This window comes from Phocoena phocoena, chromosome 15 (genome assembly GCF_963924675.1).
Source record: "Phocoena phocoena chromosome 15, mPhoPho1.1, whole genome shotgun sequence".
NCBI lineage: Eukaryota > Metazoa > Chordata > Mammalia > Artiodactyla > Phocoenidae > Phocoena > Phocoena phocoena.
Window position 1 is genome coordinate 8,102,568 of NC_089233.1, and position 17,835 is coordinate 8,120,402.

General features: G+C 52.8%; 1 protein-coding gene across 6 annotated transcripts in view; it reads left to right on the top strand.

The window, feature by feature from the left end:
• CUX1 (cut like homeobox 1) overlaps window positions 1–17,835 on the top strand; it is a 373,714-nt gene that overhangs the window by 336,519 nt on the left and 19,360 nt on the right. The window contains exons 23-24 of one of the 6 annotated variants that reach the window (XM_065892583.1): window positions 4,865–5,129; window positions 10,332–11,034. The exons of the other annotated variants lie outside the window; for them this stretch is intronic. Of the exons in view, the coding sequence (XP_065748655.1) occupies window positions 4,865–5,129; window positions 10,332–11,034 (968 nt within the window). Of the gene's footprint in view, window positions 1–4,864; window positions 5,130–10,331; window positions 11,035–17,835 lie in introns of those variants that run through there. 6 annotated transcript variants of the gene reach the window in all.

The following is a 17,835-nucleotide window of genomic DNA, read 5'->3' on the forward strand; positions in this document are numbered from 1 at the left end:
CTGACTTCAGGCTGGCCTAAGCAGGAATCCAAACGTGGGCTGTTAGGCTTCACAGCCAGTGCTCTCGGATAGGCATGTGTTCTGCTGCCCTGGGCCGAGCGCCTGCCACGCCGGGACCACGTGCCCAGGCAGCGGCTGCCACGCCAGCCGGGGCCCTCAGGGGGGCTCCTGCCCTGCCCGCCCTCAGGCTGCAGACCAAGGCTCTGACACAGGCCGCAGCCGTGGGCAGCTCCAGGCAGCTGCCGGCAGTGCTGCAGGCTCCAGAGGGGTGCCACGTCACACACACACACACACACACCCGCAAAACTTTTTGACTTTTTATCATGGGAAATTTCAGACATAAAAGCAGAGAGAATGGTATCGTGAACCCAGTACGTCCATCACAGACTTTCAACAAGAGCCCACCCCAAGCAGCTCTAAAGCTGCGTACACTCTGTCAGAAGGCGTCCCTCCCGAAGGCCACCTGTGCACGGGCCCCGGCCGGACCACTCCCTGGTGTGCTTCTCCTGGGCCAGTAGGAAAGGACCTCAGCCTCCACAAATAGATCTCTGGGGGCTTCCTAGGCCTCCACTCCCTCCTGCACAGGCTCTGGGCGCCATCTTGTGTCACAGAAGAGTTACTGTCTCACTGGGGCCCAGGCCCCTCCTCACATCCCAAAGTCCCTGAGCAGCTGCAGGCCCCCTGTCAACTCTCACTGATAGGGATGCTCATAACCAGCCCCAGCGGGAGGCCGAGGCATCTGACCCCTCCGACGCAACAGCGGGTGACCCAGGGCACAGCACTTCCTGTGATTTCCATAGACGATCGGTCACCCGCCCAACGCGAGGGGGCTGGCTGGACGGACCAGGCTCATTTCTTTGTAGCCTCTTGACTCTTCACCACATTCATTTTAGGGGGAGAAGATCATCTTCTCAATTCTGTCTGAGTTCTAATCATAAAATGGCATGTTAAGTAACTCCCTAGCCTAAGTTGTTGCATCTGTAAAATGGACGTAATGCTTTTTCCGTTTGTAAGGATTAGAATGTACCTAGTATAACCACCAGCACATATAAGCGCTCACTAAATGAGAGTTATTAAAATAATTTGTATCCCTTTAAAATAGATGAAAATAAGCTTTGCCCCCCAGTCTAGCCTAGGTTAAAAATTCTGCAGCAGGCAATGCAGACTGTAGGATTCCCACGTACGCTGCGCTTCCTCCTCTTCCGTAAAGCTTTTGCTGCTTCTCCCTTTAGCGCAAATCTTTTATTGTTCTCCTTTCTTTCGTTCTTGTAAATCTCTTTCTCTACCCTAGTCCGCCCTCTGCTTTCTGTTCCCTTCACGAGATAGCCCTGAGCCTACGTGTTCACACAGTTCCAAGCACGTGGAGACACACACACACACACACACACACACACACACACACACACACACACACGCAGCCTCAGCTAGCTCGGGGGCTGGGCTCGCCTCCCCGGAGGCTCCAGGTGGACCCTGATAGTCTTCTGTGACATTTGAGACCCACATGTCAGTGCTGCTGAAGTGTGTCTCCCTGACTTCCCTCGGCTCCCATGGACACAGCCCCGGGCCCCGCTCCCGTGCCGTGGCGGGGCAGGGCGGAGGCGGGGAGCGGGGCTGGCCACCATCTGGCTGCACGGGGCAGGCAGTGCTTCCCAGAGCAGACTTAGGTCGACCTCAGTTCTGTCACTCACTAGCTGTGTGACCTCAGGTGAATCACTGAGCCTCTTAGGCTTCAGTGTTTCCGCCTGTGAGTGGGAATGATACCGGTCTGTCTCCCGTAGGGTAACGGCGAGAACTAGATGACCGATGTCTGCTGCTGCTGACACATACTGCTCTGATTACTCCGTGCCGTTGCAGTTAAATAACACTGTTTCTCAACTTTCATCAGTTGTAGGGAGTTTTAAGGAATTTTCAGACCGTGTTCCCAATTAGCTCACTAGAATGACCTCTATGGATTCTTGGTTTGCTCAAGAAGTCCAAATGGTTTTTAAGTTGAAGCGTAGCTGGTAATTAATGACACGTAACAACAGAAGGGAGCAGACGAAGCACACGTAGCACTGGTAGAGCAAATATCTCCCGGGAATCGCCCCCCATTCCCCTCGCAGCCCACTCAGCACATCCCCCGGTGACAGTCGCCCCTGAGTCCCTGAGCCTCGTCTCAGCCCGCTGCCCACCACTCCTAACCCTTATTCCGCAGTAAAAAGACACGTGAACAGCACACGTCCTCCCCTCGCGCCAGCTGCTCTGCCCTCCAGGCCACTCATTTCCTGACCCCTGAGCCCTGCTCTGGCCGCTCCTCCACTCCTGGGTTAGGAGCCTCCTCCAAGCTCGGTCCAGCAGGTTTTCTCGAAGGCCCTTCTCACCTCCATCCGCCGACCTCCTGCTCGCTGTCTACGTTTTCTCAAGACTGTGGCCCCTGGATCAGCGCCTTCCTCCACGCCCATGTCCCGCCTCATCCAGGGGAATTTTAAGACCCATCTGACCTGTGCAGCACCCAGGCCTCAAGTTCTTTGACCTCCTCAACCCCTGATTCCCCAAACTGCATCCTCGCCCACAACTACTCTACCTCTCGAAGCCTGAGTTCAGGTGCCCCGTCACTGACCACATTCCACTGTCCGTCCACCTTTCCACGTTTCTCCGTTCATCCCACCTGACCCCAGATGGCCTCCAGAGCCTGGATATCCCCTCCCAGGCTTTCCCCCAGCAGCTTGCCCTCTGCTGCCCTTCTCTCCTTCCCCAGAACACAGCCCGCCCCCGCCCCCCCGCCCTGATCCCCACTTTGGTACTCTCTGGCCATGATACTCTATCACACACCTTTTCATTCCTCATCCCCCTGCAAATCCCAGCCTTGAGTTAGCGCCCTACCCGTCTTCTTCATCCAACCGCCTTGGCGTCTGGGACCTACACGGGTCGGTGCCGCCTCAGATTTGTATCTCCGGTTTCAGTAGGGTCCTCTGTGCTTCTCCCCACCCCCGCCATCACCCCCTCCATCCCCACCACCATTTCTCACCGACCTGTCTCAAGACTCCATTTCCATCTCTTCAGATCACCTCTCCTCCTGCCTTCCTACTTCATAAAGAAAACCAAGGCCGTCGACTCTCCCCACCTCAGTCCCTATAAATGTGTCTGTATGTCCCCCCCTCCTACTCCTGTATTCAGGACCCACCTCATGCACCTCCGGTGGCCGTCTCCTCCCTCACCTGTAGCCCCAGCTCCCTCTGTCTTCTCCCCCATCAGCTTTGGAAACATCAGCTCTCTCTCGTCGTTAAAGGGCCACCGTCGACCTGGGACTTCCCTTCTAGAAGCCATCCTGTCTCTCACTTCTCTTTTACAGATAGGCTTCTTAGAATAGTAACTCCTGCCCACCACCTCCACTTTCTCACCTCCTGTTCACTATTAAGTCCACTGCAGTCTGGCTTCTGCTCCCACAGCTCCGCTGTATCTGCTCACCGAGGCTTCCAGTTACCTCCTAATGTCTCAGCACCCAGGACATCCTGGGTGCTTGTTGGACCTTCCTTTCTGCAGCACTGACACAGGGACCCTCGCCGCTCACTCATCCCTTCCTCACACCGCTGTCTCCTGGTTTGCCTCCCGTCTCTGTATCCTTCACGGCTCCTGCTTCCTGGGGTACCCTCTGCATGGGGGGCTTTTCCAGGATTCCATTCTCGGCCTTGCCCTTTTTCATCAAGGTCGCTGACTTAACTACAAGTTCTGTTCTAGGGGTTCCAAGTTCCCCTCTCTAGCCCGGACCATTCTTCTGAGCCTAACACCTGTCTTTGCAACTGCCTACAGAACATCTCGACGTGGGTGACCCAGAGACCCCTCAAACTCCACATTTCCAAGACTAACCATCATCTTCTCCCTTTAATCTGCTCCTTCTGTGATACCCAGCCCAGTGACACCAGCACCCACCTCACCTCCCACACCTGAGACCAGGGGGCCGTCCTCAGCGCCGCTCACTCTGGTCCCTCGCCGAGTCAGCCACCACCCCTCACAGCTCCACCATCCGTCTGCTTTTCTCCGGCCCCATCACCACTGCCTTGGTGCAAATCTTTATTCTTCTTTCCTCCCGACTGGGCTTCTTCCTTCCAGTCTTTCCCACTCCACCCTCTGAGCTGTCTCCAAGGCAGCCTTTCAGAAACAGAGAGCTGATCACATCATTCCCCTGATTAAAATCTTTTCGTCCCTTCCCACTGCTTTCTAGGTAATGTCCAAACTTGTGGCCTACCCTGGCCGCCCATCTCTCCACCTTTAGGTCCGACAACTCCACCACACCCCACACCCCATGTGCGCGCACACACACACACAACACGCTTTGACCGTGCTGTTTCGTGCCTCTGTGTGTGTCTTTGCACACACTATTCCCGCTTCCTGGAGCAGCCTCCTACCCTCTTTACTTCGCTGCCTAGTTTTTCTAGTTAATCCCTTTGTCCTTCAGGATTCAGTTTATAATCACCATGTCTCCCAGGAAGCCCCCCCGGCCCCATCCCCAGGCTGAGCTGAGTACTCTCCCTCAGCGCCCACCTCCGTGGCGCCCCACGCTTGCCTCCCTTATCACACCTTACCGGGGTCACCTATCTGTATACTTCTCTGTGTCCCCACTAAACCGTGGGTCATGCAGGGACAGACGGGGACCTCACGTCACGACAGAGCAGGTCCTCGATGAGTGTGTGTTGGGTTTCAGAATGGTTCTAGCCCAGGTGTTTTGAGATGCTCTCAGAAGAGCAGGGAGCTGCCACAGTCCACACGGCAATGTCTGGGAGTGGAGGGCAGAGGGCGGAGGGCGTACCGCGTAGCGGCGGGCCGGGGCCGGGGCGGGTCTCCCCGCTGGGCGTGCCCCTCAGTCTGCCTCCTCTCCCTCCCTCAGCCTACATGAAGCGGCGGCACAGCTCGGTCAGCGACAGCCAGCCCTGCGAGCCCCCCTCCGCTGGCATCGACTACAGCCAAGGCGCCAGCCCCCAGCCCCAGCACCAGCTGAAGAAACCCCGAGTGGTGCTGGCTCCCGAAGAGAAGGAAGCTCTGAAACGAGCATATCAGCAAAAGCCATACCCGTCACCAAAAACCATCGAAGAACTCGCCACCCAGCTCAACTTGAAAACCAGCACTGTCATCAACTGGTTCCACAATTACAGGTACGGCCCTGCTCTCGCCCAGTAAGTCAGCTACAGCTTAGAGAACGCGCGTTCAGCCCTCGGGAAGAGGCCGACGGGTACTGCAGACACTGGCCGATCACCATGCACAGGGACGACGTGCTGGGGACTGATAACTTGGTGTTTGGTCAGTTAGTTGCCTTCTTATTCGTATTGGCGTTTTAAACCCCAAAGACGTAGGGTCATATGGTTAGAGACCAGAAAAAAAATCTCTCAGGGCTGTCATTTAAAAAGGGAGAGTGTAGTCATTCATGGTTCCACAGTAGTGACCGTGTATTTGGTGATTTTTTTAACGCTTGCTCAGGGTCTTTTACAGTATTGTTTTCCAAATTAGTTTGGTTAGTTTTGTAATTAAATCAATTAGATAGTGTAAGTCCCTTTCTTCTGGGAAAGTCATGAGTTAATGAAGATTTATTGAGCATCTACTAGGTCTACAGACACTGAGCTGTGTGTTGTACCCAGCACTGTATCACTTGATCCTCACAACTGTGTAAGAGATACAGTTTTCTCCACGTTTTATAGATGAAAACATAAAGCGCAGAGGGGTTAAATAACTTACCCGAGGAGGGAAGGGCCCGGTGCTCTCCTCTAGAACAAAGGACTGGGGTAAAATGTTTGGATTAGATAATGGAGATCCACTGACAGGTAATGAATTGTTGATCACCGCTAAAACCAAGACTCCCTACTGCTAGAAACCAAGAATTCTCAGTGGCCTGTTGGAAATTCCTGCCTGTTTAATGCCTTGTATGCGGCCATCTCGATCGCTAGTTCCCATCAAAACATCATTTTCTCTAGGGCTCAGCAGAACTGGGGTAGGTGCTCCTGGTTATACCAAGGTGACAAGTACACGTGTATAACCAGTGCAGGTGGAGCCCTCACGGTTCCTCACCGGAAGTAAGTGGCAGGCAACATAAGATCACAGACAGTCAGGGGCTAGAGGGAGGAGTTGTGTCTCAAACTGGGGCCTGCCTCATCGGATAGGCTCTGCTGGAGCTTCTGACAGGGCACAATTGTTCCCAGGTTCTGAACAAATTGGAAAATTTTTAACTGTTAGATGGGAGCCAAAACAATACCTTTATTGCTGATGAAGGCTACGTTAGCAGATGTAGCTTAGCGTGAGAGCCAAACAGCCTTGCTCCCTGACCCTGAAAACCAGGCCAGTTTATCCATCATGGCGCCACTGGCCCCGGCAGGCCTCCCCATGTGTAGGCTGGCTCCCAAGAAGACAAAGTACATGAGCTGAGCACGGCTAGCTTATTCATCCTAAATTTACCAATCAGATGAAAACAGAGGCAGAGTAAGGTCAGCAGTTATAATAACGGAGAGCTCCCTCTGCACGGAAGGAAACCTCCAAAGAAGTAAACTAAAGTGCAGTGACAGCTAGTGAATGGAAACGTGGGCAGAAGTTCACCCGAGCCTCTCCTTGCCAGGTGTCCTTTCACTTTCTAGACACAAAGGTGCGTTTGAATGTGTACTTCTGAGTCTTCTGCGAGTTATGTCCATTTTAATGCAAGAGTCATAACCCTGGACAGGGGTGCCGGGAGCTGTAGATTGCCGAGTATCTGGGTAAAGGTGCTACCAGTCGCACAAAACATCTCCAAAGCCATTTCCCCTGGCCCTGCTGGGGCCACCTTTTTTTTTTTTTCCAGATCCCCCTACAGGCCTCAGTTGAGTGGCAGTCACTGCCTCCTCCTGGCCAGGGCACGCGCTCTCCACGTTTCCCAGCTGGCCTCCTGGCCACCACAGTAATGCCAGCCGGTCATTGTGGAGATGCCCCACTTGAGCATTTAAGCAAATTCAACTATAAAGAGAGAAGGGGGAGATGGGAAGAATAGCAGTAGAACCTCAAAAGCTAGCCATGAGCTCAGGTCCGGACCTAGAGCAGATGGATGGGCAATGAATGCTTTCTGTCAAACATACTCCACGACAAAGCAGGCTGGTAAGTCAAGTGGCATAACCGAGGGCAGAGGTGAGTCTCACCTGCAGAGATCCGGATGGAATATCCTGGAAGAGGTATGATACGGCAGAGTCTTGAAAGAAGAACTCAACTAGAGAAGAATTTTATAAGCCACAAAATAGGCTGGATGAGAAGCAACACCAGGTCATTCAGAACTGGCATAAAGCCCAAAGAATTGCAGTCCCTTGCCTAAGGTCACCCAAAGGAAGAGTGCAGAGCAGAGATTCCAGCTGAGCGAGCACTGTCTCCGTGGCTTTAGCTTTTCCGCTTAAATGCTTAGACCAGACCAGCTTACCTGGTACCTCCCTCAGAGCTTCACACAAGGACGAGCACACAGTAGCGCTCAGCACACGTGCGCTGAACGCGTTTTAACTCCTAAGCGAGAGGGCAGTTTCTTAGGTTCTTTCCACAGGAGTTAAACAGAAGTTGACTTATTTTTTACTGCGCCACTGGAACCCTTCGTAATGTTCGGGGTCGATTTTTGCCCCCATCAAAAAAATAAAATAAAACTTTACTTCCTCTTATCCTTTCACCCTAAGGAAATTAGAAGCACTCCAGGGTGACCATTTACCCAGGAATTTCAGAGCAACACAGCACAGGACACCTGGTCTCCTGCAGAAGAACAGGTCCATTAGAAGAAACTCTTCCAAGTCCTAAAAGCCATGGCGTCCTGTCAGCCTTGCATGCCTTGTGTCTGAAAAGCAGATTTGTTTCTGGGACCTGATCTTTCTAGACCAGAAGATAATCCTCCTCAGGGACACGGAGACAAATCTAGGCTGAGAAGGATGACGTCTCGTATCTGCTGAGCACGTAACATGTACCAGGCACCGAGCCAAGAGCTTTGTAGATGTTATCTCATCACCGCCTCTGATCAGCAGTCGAATTCAGTGCTTGCTGCCAGCCCCGTTTTACAGAGAAAGGCTATTACACACGTTAGCCGAGCCAGTGAGGGTGGCAGCCTGGATCCCAGGCCCTGGGCATGAAGTTGTCCCTTTCCTCCCTCAGCCCTTCTGTCTCAGCCTCAGTGCTTACAACGGGGACTTTGTCGTTGAAAAGGCAGCTAGATGGTAAGAACAGAAGAAGAGTTCCTTTTTTTTTTTTCTTCTACTTTTTTTTTTTTTTTTTTTTTGGTCTCCTTTGTGTCCTGTAGTATACATCAATATTTAATTGTAACATCTCTGCAAGGAAGACACTCTTCTCCATATATTTCTGCTAAGGAAACTGAAGCTCATAAAGGTTAAGGAACTTGCCCAAGTTGCCCAGCTAGTGAGTGACAAGCCAGATTTCAAACCCGGGTTTTGCCTGGTTCCGAAAAGCCTGTTCTCCAAGCCGGGCCAGGCTGCCCCTGAGACTCAGAGTTAGTCCAGGGTGGGCCTGTGGCCTGGATGGGACCAAACCCTCAGCTGCCCGTCTAGCCTCCCACCTCCGTAACCAGGGTGAAATGGGATTGGGTGTTCATGCCAACGGGCATTTCTGGCTGCCAAAGGGCTTAAAAGCCAGTAAAGAGCAGGTTCGCCCTCCCAGCAAAGTGCCCAGGAACCTGTTTATGGGAGCTGCCATTTCACGGGTTCCCAAGGTCGCCCAAGGGAAGGAGAAAAGTCTTCCGTTATCCCTGGGAACTTCTGGGGGGCTTCAGGATCTCACCCGGGTGGCTCTGGCTCAGGAATCATCTTAAGGACAAGGGTCAGAGCTCACCCTATGCGTGGAGCAAAAAACTATGTAGCAGATAACCATGACCAGAGTTCTGATATACTGGACTCAACTACAGCCGGATTCTCCCTGGCCCCAGCCTCCCTACGTCCAGCACAGGAGCTGGCATCTCGTGGGTTCCCAAAAAATGTTACCTTTACTGAGTTATATGCACCGTATAAAATATCTCCGTGTGTGCCTAACCCCAGGGCTTTCTGCAGGCCCAGTTTCTGCAGGACACTGGGCTTGGTGCTCACTTCCCTGAAGATGCTTTTCCACTGACAGCTGGCTCATGATCAGAGGCTCTTTCAGATCTTTGGAAGAAACACCTAGGGAGACTTCTGATTGAGCCCGGTACTGTGAGCGTGACGGGAAGAGAAATTCCAACACAAGACAAAACAGACTTAACGACAGCCCTTTCATCACATCACAAAGGGCTCCAAAACAGGGAAGGCCAGGGCTTCCCTGGTGGCGCAGCGGTTGAGAGTCCGCCTGCCGATGCAGGGGACGCGGGTTCGTGCCCCGGTCCGGGAGGATCCCGCGTGCCCTGGAGCGGCTGGGCCCGTGAGCCGTGGCCTCTGAGCCTGCGCGTCCGGAGCCTGTGCTCCGCAGCCGGAGAGGCTACACGGTGAGAGGCCCGCGTACCGCAAAAAAAAAAAAAAAAAAAAAAAACAGGGAAGGCCAGGGCCCTTCTGTAGCTTTGTCCTCCAGACCCCACAAAACAGTGAAACACACTTTCCACCGTAGGCTGAACTCAGCTTGATTAAAACATGCTTGGTGCGTTGGAGCACGTTACTTGGTCTCCTTCCTGCTTGATCAGAAGTGAACCTTTCCTGGTTTTCTTTTAGAGGAGGGAGTTAGTTGAAATACATAATTTGTCAGAATCCCGCCTCAGCCTTGACCAGAGGCCCTGCCTGGCCCGTGGCTCAGAGTGGGACACTGAAGATTTTCACTTTGGGCACCGTCTAGTAATTGGTTCCGTCACGAAGTCCAGATGAGGAAGCAGTGGTCATTCATGCTCTCCTTCCACGTATGAATTCAGTCGGCCTTGATCACTGTACACCAAGCACCATGCTAGGCCTGGGGTGTGCTAAGAATGGGACCTCGCCATTCACAGCCTGGTTGGAGGTCGATTGGCATGGAGGTGGAGGAACCGGGCCATTAAATAAGTAACGCTGGCGCTCCATCCTTGTGAAGAGGGGACTGGCATGCCAGCCAAGGGCCAGGTTACGCAGAGGCACCGAGTCTAGGAAACTGCGGGGTCTTTGCTGGCTCCTGGCTGGGAAGGGTGGGGCGGCTTTAAGGAGGGGCCGCCCAGGAGCGGGCCCTGCTCTGCTCTGGGGCCCACAGGGGCCTCAATGGCTGTTCGGCGGGTGGGAGTGTGAGATGCGGTGCGGTGGATGGAGAGAGGGCGTCGGGGCGGAGATGGCAGGAGGCTCGGGGCGGAGATGGCAGGAGGCTCAGGCCGCAAGGGAAGGGGCGCAGAGCGCCCGTGCGCGGCGGCCCCCTCATGGCGCCCCCCTGCTTGTGTCTCATAGGTCTCGGATCCGCAGAGAACTGTTTATTGAGGAGATTCAGGCCGGGAGCCAGGGCCAGGCCGGGGCCAGCGACTCGCCGTCGGCCCGGAGCGGCCGGGCAGCGCCCAGCTCGGAGGGCGACAGCTGCGACGGCGTGGAGGCCGCCGAGGGCCCGGGCGCCGCGGATGCCGAAGAGTCGGGCGGCCCCGCGGCCGCCGCCAAGTCTCAGGGAGGAGGGCCGGCCGAGGCGGCCGCAGCCGCGGCCCCGGAGGAGCGGGAGGAGGCGCCGCGGCCGGCGGAGAAGGCGGAGCCGCCGCCCTCGGGGACCCCGGCCCCGGACGCCGCCACCGACGAGAGCCGGCCCCAGGCGCCGCCGCCGCCGCCCGAGGGCCCCGCGGAAGGCCCGGGGCCCGTGCCAAACCCCGCCGCCGCCGCGCCCGCGGCCGGGGAGGACGCCGCTACCTCAGCCGCCCCGCCGGGGGAGGGCCCGTGCAGGGCCCGGGACGGCGCCGACAGGAGTTCCGCTTTGCCAAGCACCAGCGCGCCCGCGGCCGCCCGCAGGCCCAGCTCGCTGCAGAGCCTCTTCGGCCTCCCGGAGGCGGCGGGCGCCAGGGACTCGCGAGACAACCCCTTGAGGAAGAAGAAGGCCGCGAACTTGAACAGCATAATCCACCGCCTGGAGAAGGCCGCCAGCCGGGAGGAGCCCATCGAATGGGAGTTCTGAGAGGGCGCCGCCCGCCCGTCCCGCCGAGCCGGGCCGAGTCTGGCCGAGCCGGGCCGCGCCTGACCGGGCAGGGTAGAGTCGGGCCGAGCTGGGCCTAGTCGAGCCAAGTCTGGCCAAGCCGGGCCGAACCGGGCCGGGCAGGAGGGGGGGCGCCAACTCCGCGGCCTGGACCTTGTTGCGCACTTACCGCCCTGCGGGCCACAGGGCAAAATCGCCATAGGCCAAGGTGCATATAGAAAACAAAGGAGCATTAAGCCCAATCTATGTCGTGTTTTCAAGGAAGAAAACGGAAATGTGTAGTCGAGCTTTTTTGTACCCTGAAGTGTTTTTTTAATTGCCCTAAGTGATTTCCACAGGTTCTGGAATAACTCTTACAGCTTTGCCTTGCGCCCTCCTCTTTCGTGTGGGCTTTAAAAAAAAAAAAAAAAATCAAACCCACATATTAAAAGGGGGCTTTTTATCTGCCATCTAATGGCTTCAGAGCGATAATACACTATTATCTTCTTAAACCAGGAAAAAAAACGGGGGGGGGGGATTTTTCAGAAAAATTTAAAAAGAAAGTTTTTGTAGCTGTTCAGTTGCCACTAAGAGATTGCACAGTCAAACCGACTCTAAACACACTAGTTTGGATTCCTAAATATTTTCAAGCAAAGAATCTTCTCCTTTGAAACTTTGAATTAAAGTAAAACACATTTACTTCACATATTTTTTAACAAAAAGAAAAGTCACATCAGGAAACTATCTGATTTTGTGGTAGCTGACGTAGTGTTTTCTTGTACGTGAATAGAATCCTGACATGTAGTGCACATTGATCCATAGCTTTAACTGACTCTGGGCTTTTGCTGACCAGGGTTTGTTTAATACACTCCATTCTAGGCCAAATCAGGACAAAAAGAAAAGATCCGAATCTAGGTATTTTATAATCTGCTTTTTAACCTCTAACCGCAGAGCACGCTGACCAGACCTCATATCTCGGAGGTGTAGGAGACAAGTTAGAACTGTAGCATGTACCCGTTCATTTTGTTTAATTTATGGTGTCTTACGTCTGTGTTAGTGCGTCTTGCACACATACGAGCGTTGAAAGAAAGGAGGAAAGAGTAGGCCGCGAAGGTCGCCGCAGGCAGATCTGGGGCCACACAGGGCCCCTCGTAGGCAGCAGTCTTTCCACGACACAGAAGGCACCGCACCTCACACCACTCTCCCGGGCACCTGATGGACTGAGCCCCACCAGGGGACGCCGCTCCCTGGGCCTGGGCAGGGCTGGCGCATGCGCACCCGCGCTCTCTCTCTCTCTCTCTCTCTCTCTCTCTCTCTCCCTCTCTCCCTCTCCCTCCCTCCCTTTCTCTCTCTCTCTCTCTCTCTCTCTCTCTCTCTCTCTCTCTCCCCCTCCCTCCCTCCCTCCCTTCTTCCCTTTCTTCCCACCACAAGCACTGATGACTGTTGACGTCGTGGGAAGCCTCCTTCCTTCCCTGCAGAAGAGAGAACGTGGCAGTCTGGGCTCGGCTCCCACCCCCGTAGAGATGGCCCAAACTCACACCAAAACGCTGATGCTCTTCACTTCCAGACCAGACCGTTGGCCCTCCATTCATTTTGCCTCTTGGAACGTTCTTTTATGCACAGTTTAGGGCAGTCTAAGTACAAATCAGAAGTCTAACTTGTCTCTGATTCCTCCTGTCGTCTATGTGTATATGCGTGAGAACAGAGGTGGATGAGCGTGTGCGTGTGTGCGTGTGTGCGATTTTATACGTCTGTGTGTTTTCTTAAGTACCTGTGCACACATAGAGTGCATTACTGCCACCTTTTTTCAATAAGCTGTTTTATCAGTTATGGCTTCTACAAGTTTGCTAATTTAGACTCCTTTATTGCCATATCTTTAAACTAACAATAGATGATTTCGGTATATATATATATTTTTTTTTGCTTATTTATAGGTGCTGTATTTTATTATCTGATTGTTAGGAAGGGATGAGAGGGGCAAATATTCTTTAGAGGGATAGACTGCCGGCAGTATTGGGTATAATTTACAAGATGTAGTTGTCATACTGTATATTACTGATTGAAACCTTTTTGACCGTATTGTGTATCATTGAAACCTTTGTCTTAGGTCAACATCTTTGGATGACATTTTAATGGTGCATTCATTATTTCTTAAGTTTAATTAATATTACCTTTTTTTGATTTGGGGGGGGTGGGAGGGAGTTCTAATTTTAAAGGTATGCTCCCGCTATTACACCTCAGTGTGCTTGTATTAATTAACTTGTAGGACTTCGACTGTAAGATGTGAAACCACATTTCTTGCATGATGTTTTAGAAATTATGTATTTCATTTACAGTCTTTTAACCTGCAACTGCAGCACTTAGTTCAAGTTTTCACAAGTTTAAGAGTCACTACACTAAAGACAATGCCTTTTCATGAATAAGAAGTTTGCAGAAGGCTCTAGGAGGCTGGGAGGCAGGCCGTTTGTCTTTTGATGGTTGCATATCATCTCTGAACTTGAAATCTGGTTCGGTGAGCAGAGAATTCAACATGGAGGAGCTTAAGGGGAAAACGGATTCACGTCTGGCTGAATCCAGGTGCGGTGAGAAGAGCGAGTTTGCATTCGTGACCCTCAGGACAGCAAGCAGCAGAGCCCCTGACAGCACTGTGGTGCCCTCTCCGCGAAAACCTCGAGGAGGGATTTGGTCATCACGTGTGCTCAATCTCCAAATACCTGATTTTCATTAGAACGAAAAGCAGGGCGTTAACAGGGAATACTAGGGTAGTATTTTCGTTTTAAAGGCATGACTGTTATTTACTAAGGTGTGAAATCTGAGGAAATTGAAAAAGTATAAATCTGTCCATCCTAGTGGCCAAATAGTACCGTCTAGAACAGCCGCTTTGGCTCTTTCGGGCAATTTAGTCATTTTTGTTGTCGTTTTTTTGTTTTTAAACTAGGTTATTGTTGATTTCCATTCTATCCTCTTTGCCAGGCTTACATCTGGGTGCTCGATACAATCAGTTGGTTAAATTTTGCTTGCAGTTCCATGTTTGTATTTTTTCCTCTATTTATTTTGTTCTTATTTTTTTTGATTGCGATCCCAACACTATGATCTCTTGTGTTAAGCTGTCACTATAATACTTTTAAGAGCTGCCACTAAATAACAGAAACCTGGCGGGGGCGGGTGTCCTCCTCCTCTTTGCGCCCCTCATTCTGAGTCCAAGGGTTGATCTTTCATCTTGAGAAGCAATATTCAAGTGCCTTGAACAGCATCCTCTCCGCGGGCTTTACCTTCAGCTGGCTGGCGTTCCAAACGGTAGCTCCCACAGGCAGCCGACCTCTTCCTCTTTCCGCTCCATCAGTTTAAAAAGCTGATTTGTACCTCTCCCCTGGGGAAAACGGTTTCGTATAAAACACTAACACTTAATTACAAGCTCCATTATACCATTTTAAATGGCTTCTTTTTGTTAATTGAAGGCAGTGTTCGTAAGTTAAGGTTTTTGCCATTACTTAGCTGGCTAAGTGGAGGCTCCGCATACAATCAGTGTTCACGTTCAGCCTCTCGACCCTTGGCTCCTGCCCACGTTCTCCTGTGGTGTCTGAGGTGGAAGGGGTGTGGGTTCTGTCCCCGCCCTGTGGTTGTCTGTGATCTCTGTCTACCAGACCGCCCTTCTTTAGGAAGGATTACCACAGCCATCTAGCTCTAACTCGGTTTTCCTCAGAGCCTACCTTCCCAAAGAACATCACAACACAAGGTGGCTTGCAGTCAGCAGGCTGGGGAGAAGTCTCCAGGAAATGCCAGGATCTTGTACGACTACTCTCAAGCCATGGCCACTACGTCTGGGAAAGTGACCGAGGCGAAAAGATGAGTTCATGGCCTCCCTGGGACAGTTTCCCTGAACTTCCAAAGCACAAATGCCTCCCTGCTCACCTCCCTCCTGTGGGCATCTTTGTTCCCCCCCACCCCCCGGTTTAAAAGTCAGATATGCTGGTTGGTGGTCCCGACCCACAGTACGACAGAGCTTTGGGTTAAGTGTGCGTCTGTGCTCCCTCTGGCTGTGAGAGACCCTCCCCAGCCAGCCCCAGGCCCAGCCGCCAGCTCCAGGAGGAAGGAAACACCCGAGCGCCTCCATGCCTGGGGCCACGTCAGCCCACAGCCCTGAGCAGACCAAGCAGAGGGCAGGTTGTACGCAAGCTCTGGCATCAGCTAACTACCCTCAGATCACCCAGCAGTCGTGCCCTAAGAGGTCGGGATGAGAGTCACCGGACAGCTCTGTCCGCAGGCAGGTGCCTTTCCGGCTAAAGTTGGCCTGGGTTTCTTTGTTCTCCCTGAATTCGTGTCCTTACATGCAGGGGTGATCAATGAACTCTATTGACTTTCTATGCAATGTTTTTCATTCCTCTGATTGTAGGAAAACAAACCTCCCTGAAAACAGCAGAGGAGCCAGGGGGAGCATAAAGGCCCGTCCTTCAGGGGTGAGCACAGAGTGAAAGAGCGACGGTGATTTACTGGGTCTTGAACTTGGGGACAGTAGCCTTTGCCTTAAATGCACTGTGGCAGGCACCTCCCGACGAGCCTGTGAAAACAAGAGTCTGTCCTTAGCCGTCCCAAGCTGCTCCTCTCTGAGGCCAGTAAGCCAGCTGCGTGGAGGGAGTGGGTAGAGCAGGGCGAGGTCCTGGCCAGCGTGGTGGGCTGGTGGCCACGCCCCTTCAGCCTGGAGGTGTGGCTCCCTCCCTGGATGTCCTTTGTTGTCACACTCATTTGTCCCCTTCTACCTCACTAACCATGCTCCCACTCGATCTCACCCCTCACCCCTCAGAAACGTGTAGCAAGTGGGATCCGGGACGAGAAAACCTAGAGGCGTGGCGTCCATGAGTCCAGGCGGCTTCCCTCTTGTGAGCACAACACGGACAGACAGCTGTTCTCTGTGAGGCACCGGGACGCTCCTTGTGGCTTCCACCTGTTCCTGAAGGTCTCACAGCTGTTTCCTTTGCAGGCAGGGGCCGTCTCGGGCCTCAGAGGGCCTTGCCTTTGGCCGCCTCTGCACTCTGTCCATTCCCGGTCAGCTGTTAAGATCCGTCACGGCCATTTCCCTTGCCCTGGGCTGCCCCTCCATGGCCACGTGAGGTCACTTCCCCAGGATTCCCACTTGGCCTCGGGGAGCTCTGTTGTCTCTGGCACTGGGAGATTATCGTTTCAGCACCTCCGTGGGAATCTTCTGAAGGACAGGAGAGAATACGGCCTTCTCCAGCCCTCATGCCCAGTCTTCAGTCACGTGACCCTTTCTTCCCCAGAGAATAGGCCAGTTTCCGCCCCGTGCTGAAGAAAACCAGCTCCCAGGGCTGCTGGTTAGGTGTGGTGGCCAGAGTGTTCTGATGGAAAGAACTTGGAAGCGCTCACCAGGAGGAGCTTACGTTTAGAAATCCCCCCGCTGCTGCTGCTGCTGCGGTCTCGTTTGGGCCTTGATGGCGTTAGGGTAGCCTTTGTGAGCTCCTGCCCTAAGTGTCAAGGTGGTGGCCTGGGACCCCAACATGCTGTACGTCTGTTTCCCCGGTGCACTGAATGTCGGTCCGGCCAGCACACCTGCTTGCTAAGAGGATGGTCCAGTTTGGCAATGTTCATTCCCATTCCCATCCGTCGCTGCCTTTTGGTAGATGAAAACTACCGGGAAACGAAGGGAAAGCGAGTTGCCAGTTAAAGTTCCAAAAAGATCAAGGCTTTGAGACCCTTAGAGATGTGCAGAAAACCGAGGCCAGAGCACTCGGGGCTGATCGAGGTGGCAAAGGAAGGGGCGTGGGCAGTGCCGAGCTGAGCATAAAATGAGCCCTGCCCTGGGGTCTGCCCTGCCCTAGCAGCCTGGGAGCCTCATCCCTGGGAAGAAGGACATGCAATTCACCACCACCACCACCGCCACCGTCTGTCCCATCGCAGGAACTGCCCCCACCAGCCCAGGCCCTGCTACCACCCCTTCCATCACCACCTTCCCTCCAAAGAGACTGTGTCCACGCTGTCAGTGGCATCCTCCCCATTTTCATTTTTGGATGAAGTGACATTTAGCTTTAACAAGACATTTCCAAAGCGCCTAGTCTCCTCCAAAATGCTAATTTTAAAAGTTGGGCATTGTAGGTGAAGGACCTTAAAAAAAAAAAAGGCTAGTGAGAGAAAGACATTAGGCTAGGCATAAATGTGCACTTCCCATCCCCGCCATTCAACACTTAAAATAGCTCTGAGTTGCTTTTCATGGATCATTTTAGCTTATCCAATAGTGTAGAGTCTGTGTTACTGTAATTTCTGTAGTGTTTAGGCTTTCATCTCTACCACAAAATATGCTATATGCTATGTATCAAGCTTTCTGTGATCAGAAAGGAAAGGTGCCTTATATCCCAATGTCATGGCTACATTCCTATGGAGAATAATCAGAAGCACAGTGTGTACGGAAGCATTGGGACTTCCGTTGGTGAAACCAGACACCAGTCAGCGAGATGCACTGAAGTGGCACGGGGCTGCTTTTGTTTTCTGGTTCCCTTTTTTCTCCTTTTCATTTTCCTTTTTTTGTTCTCTTCTCTCTCTCTCTCTCTCTCTCTCTTTTTTTTTTTTTTTTTTGCCTACTTTGCTTTAAACAGAAAGCACTTAAATAGATGACTGTGTAAAAGCTCTGTGCAGTAGAAATCATTTTTCTTCATTTTTAAGAGGTAACGTATTGCACCAAATGAACTCAAAGTGAGCTTTAGACCAGGACGATTCAGGTTGTGGAGGAGTAGGACGAGTTTGTCCACTGTGGTTCCGTGTGTTCGTGAACGGAAGGGAAAACAGGCCTCCCCA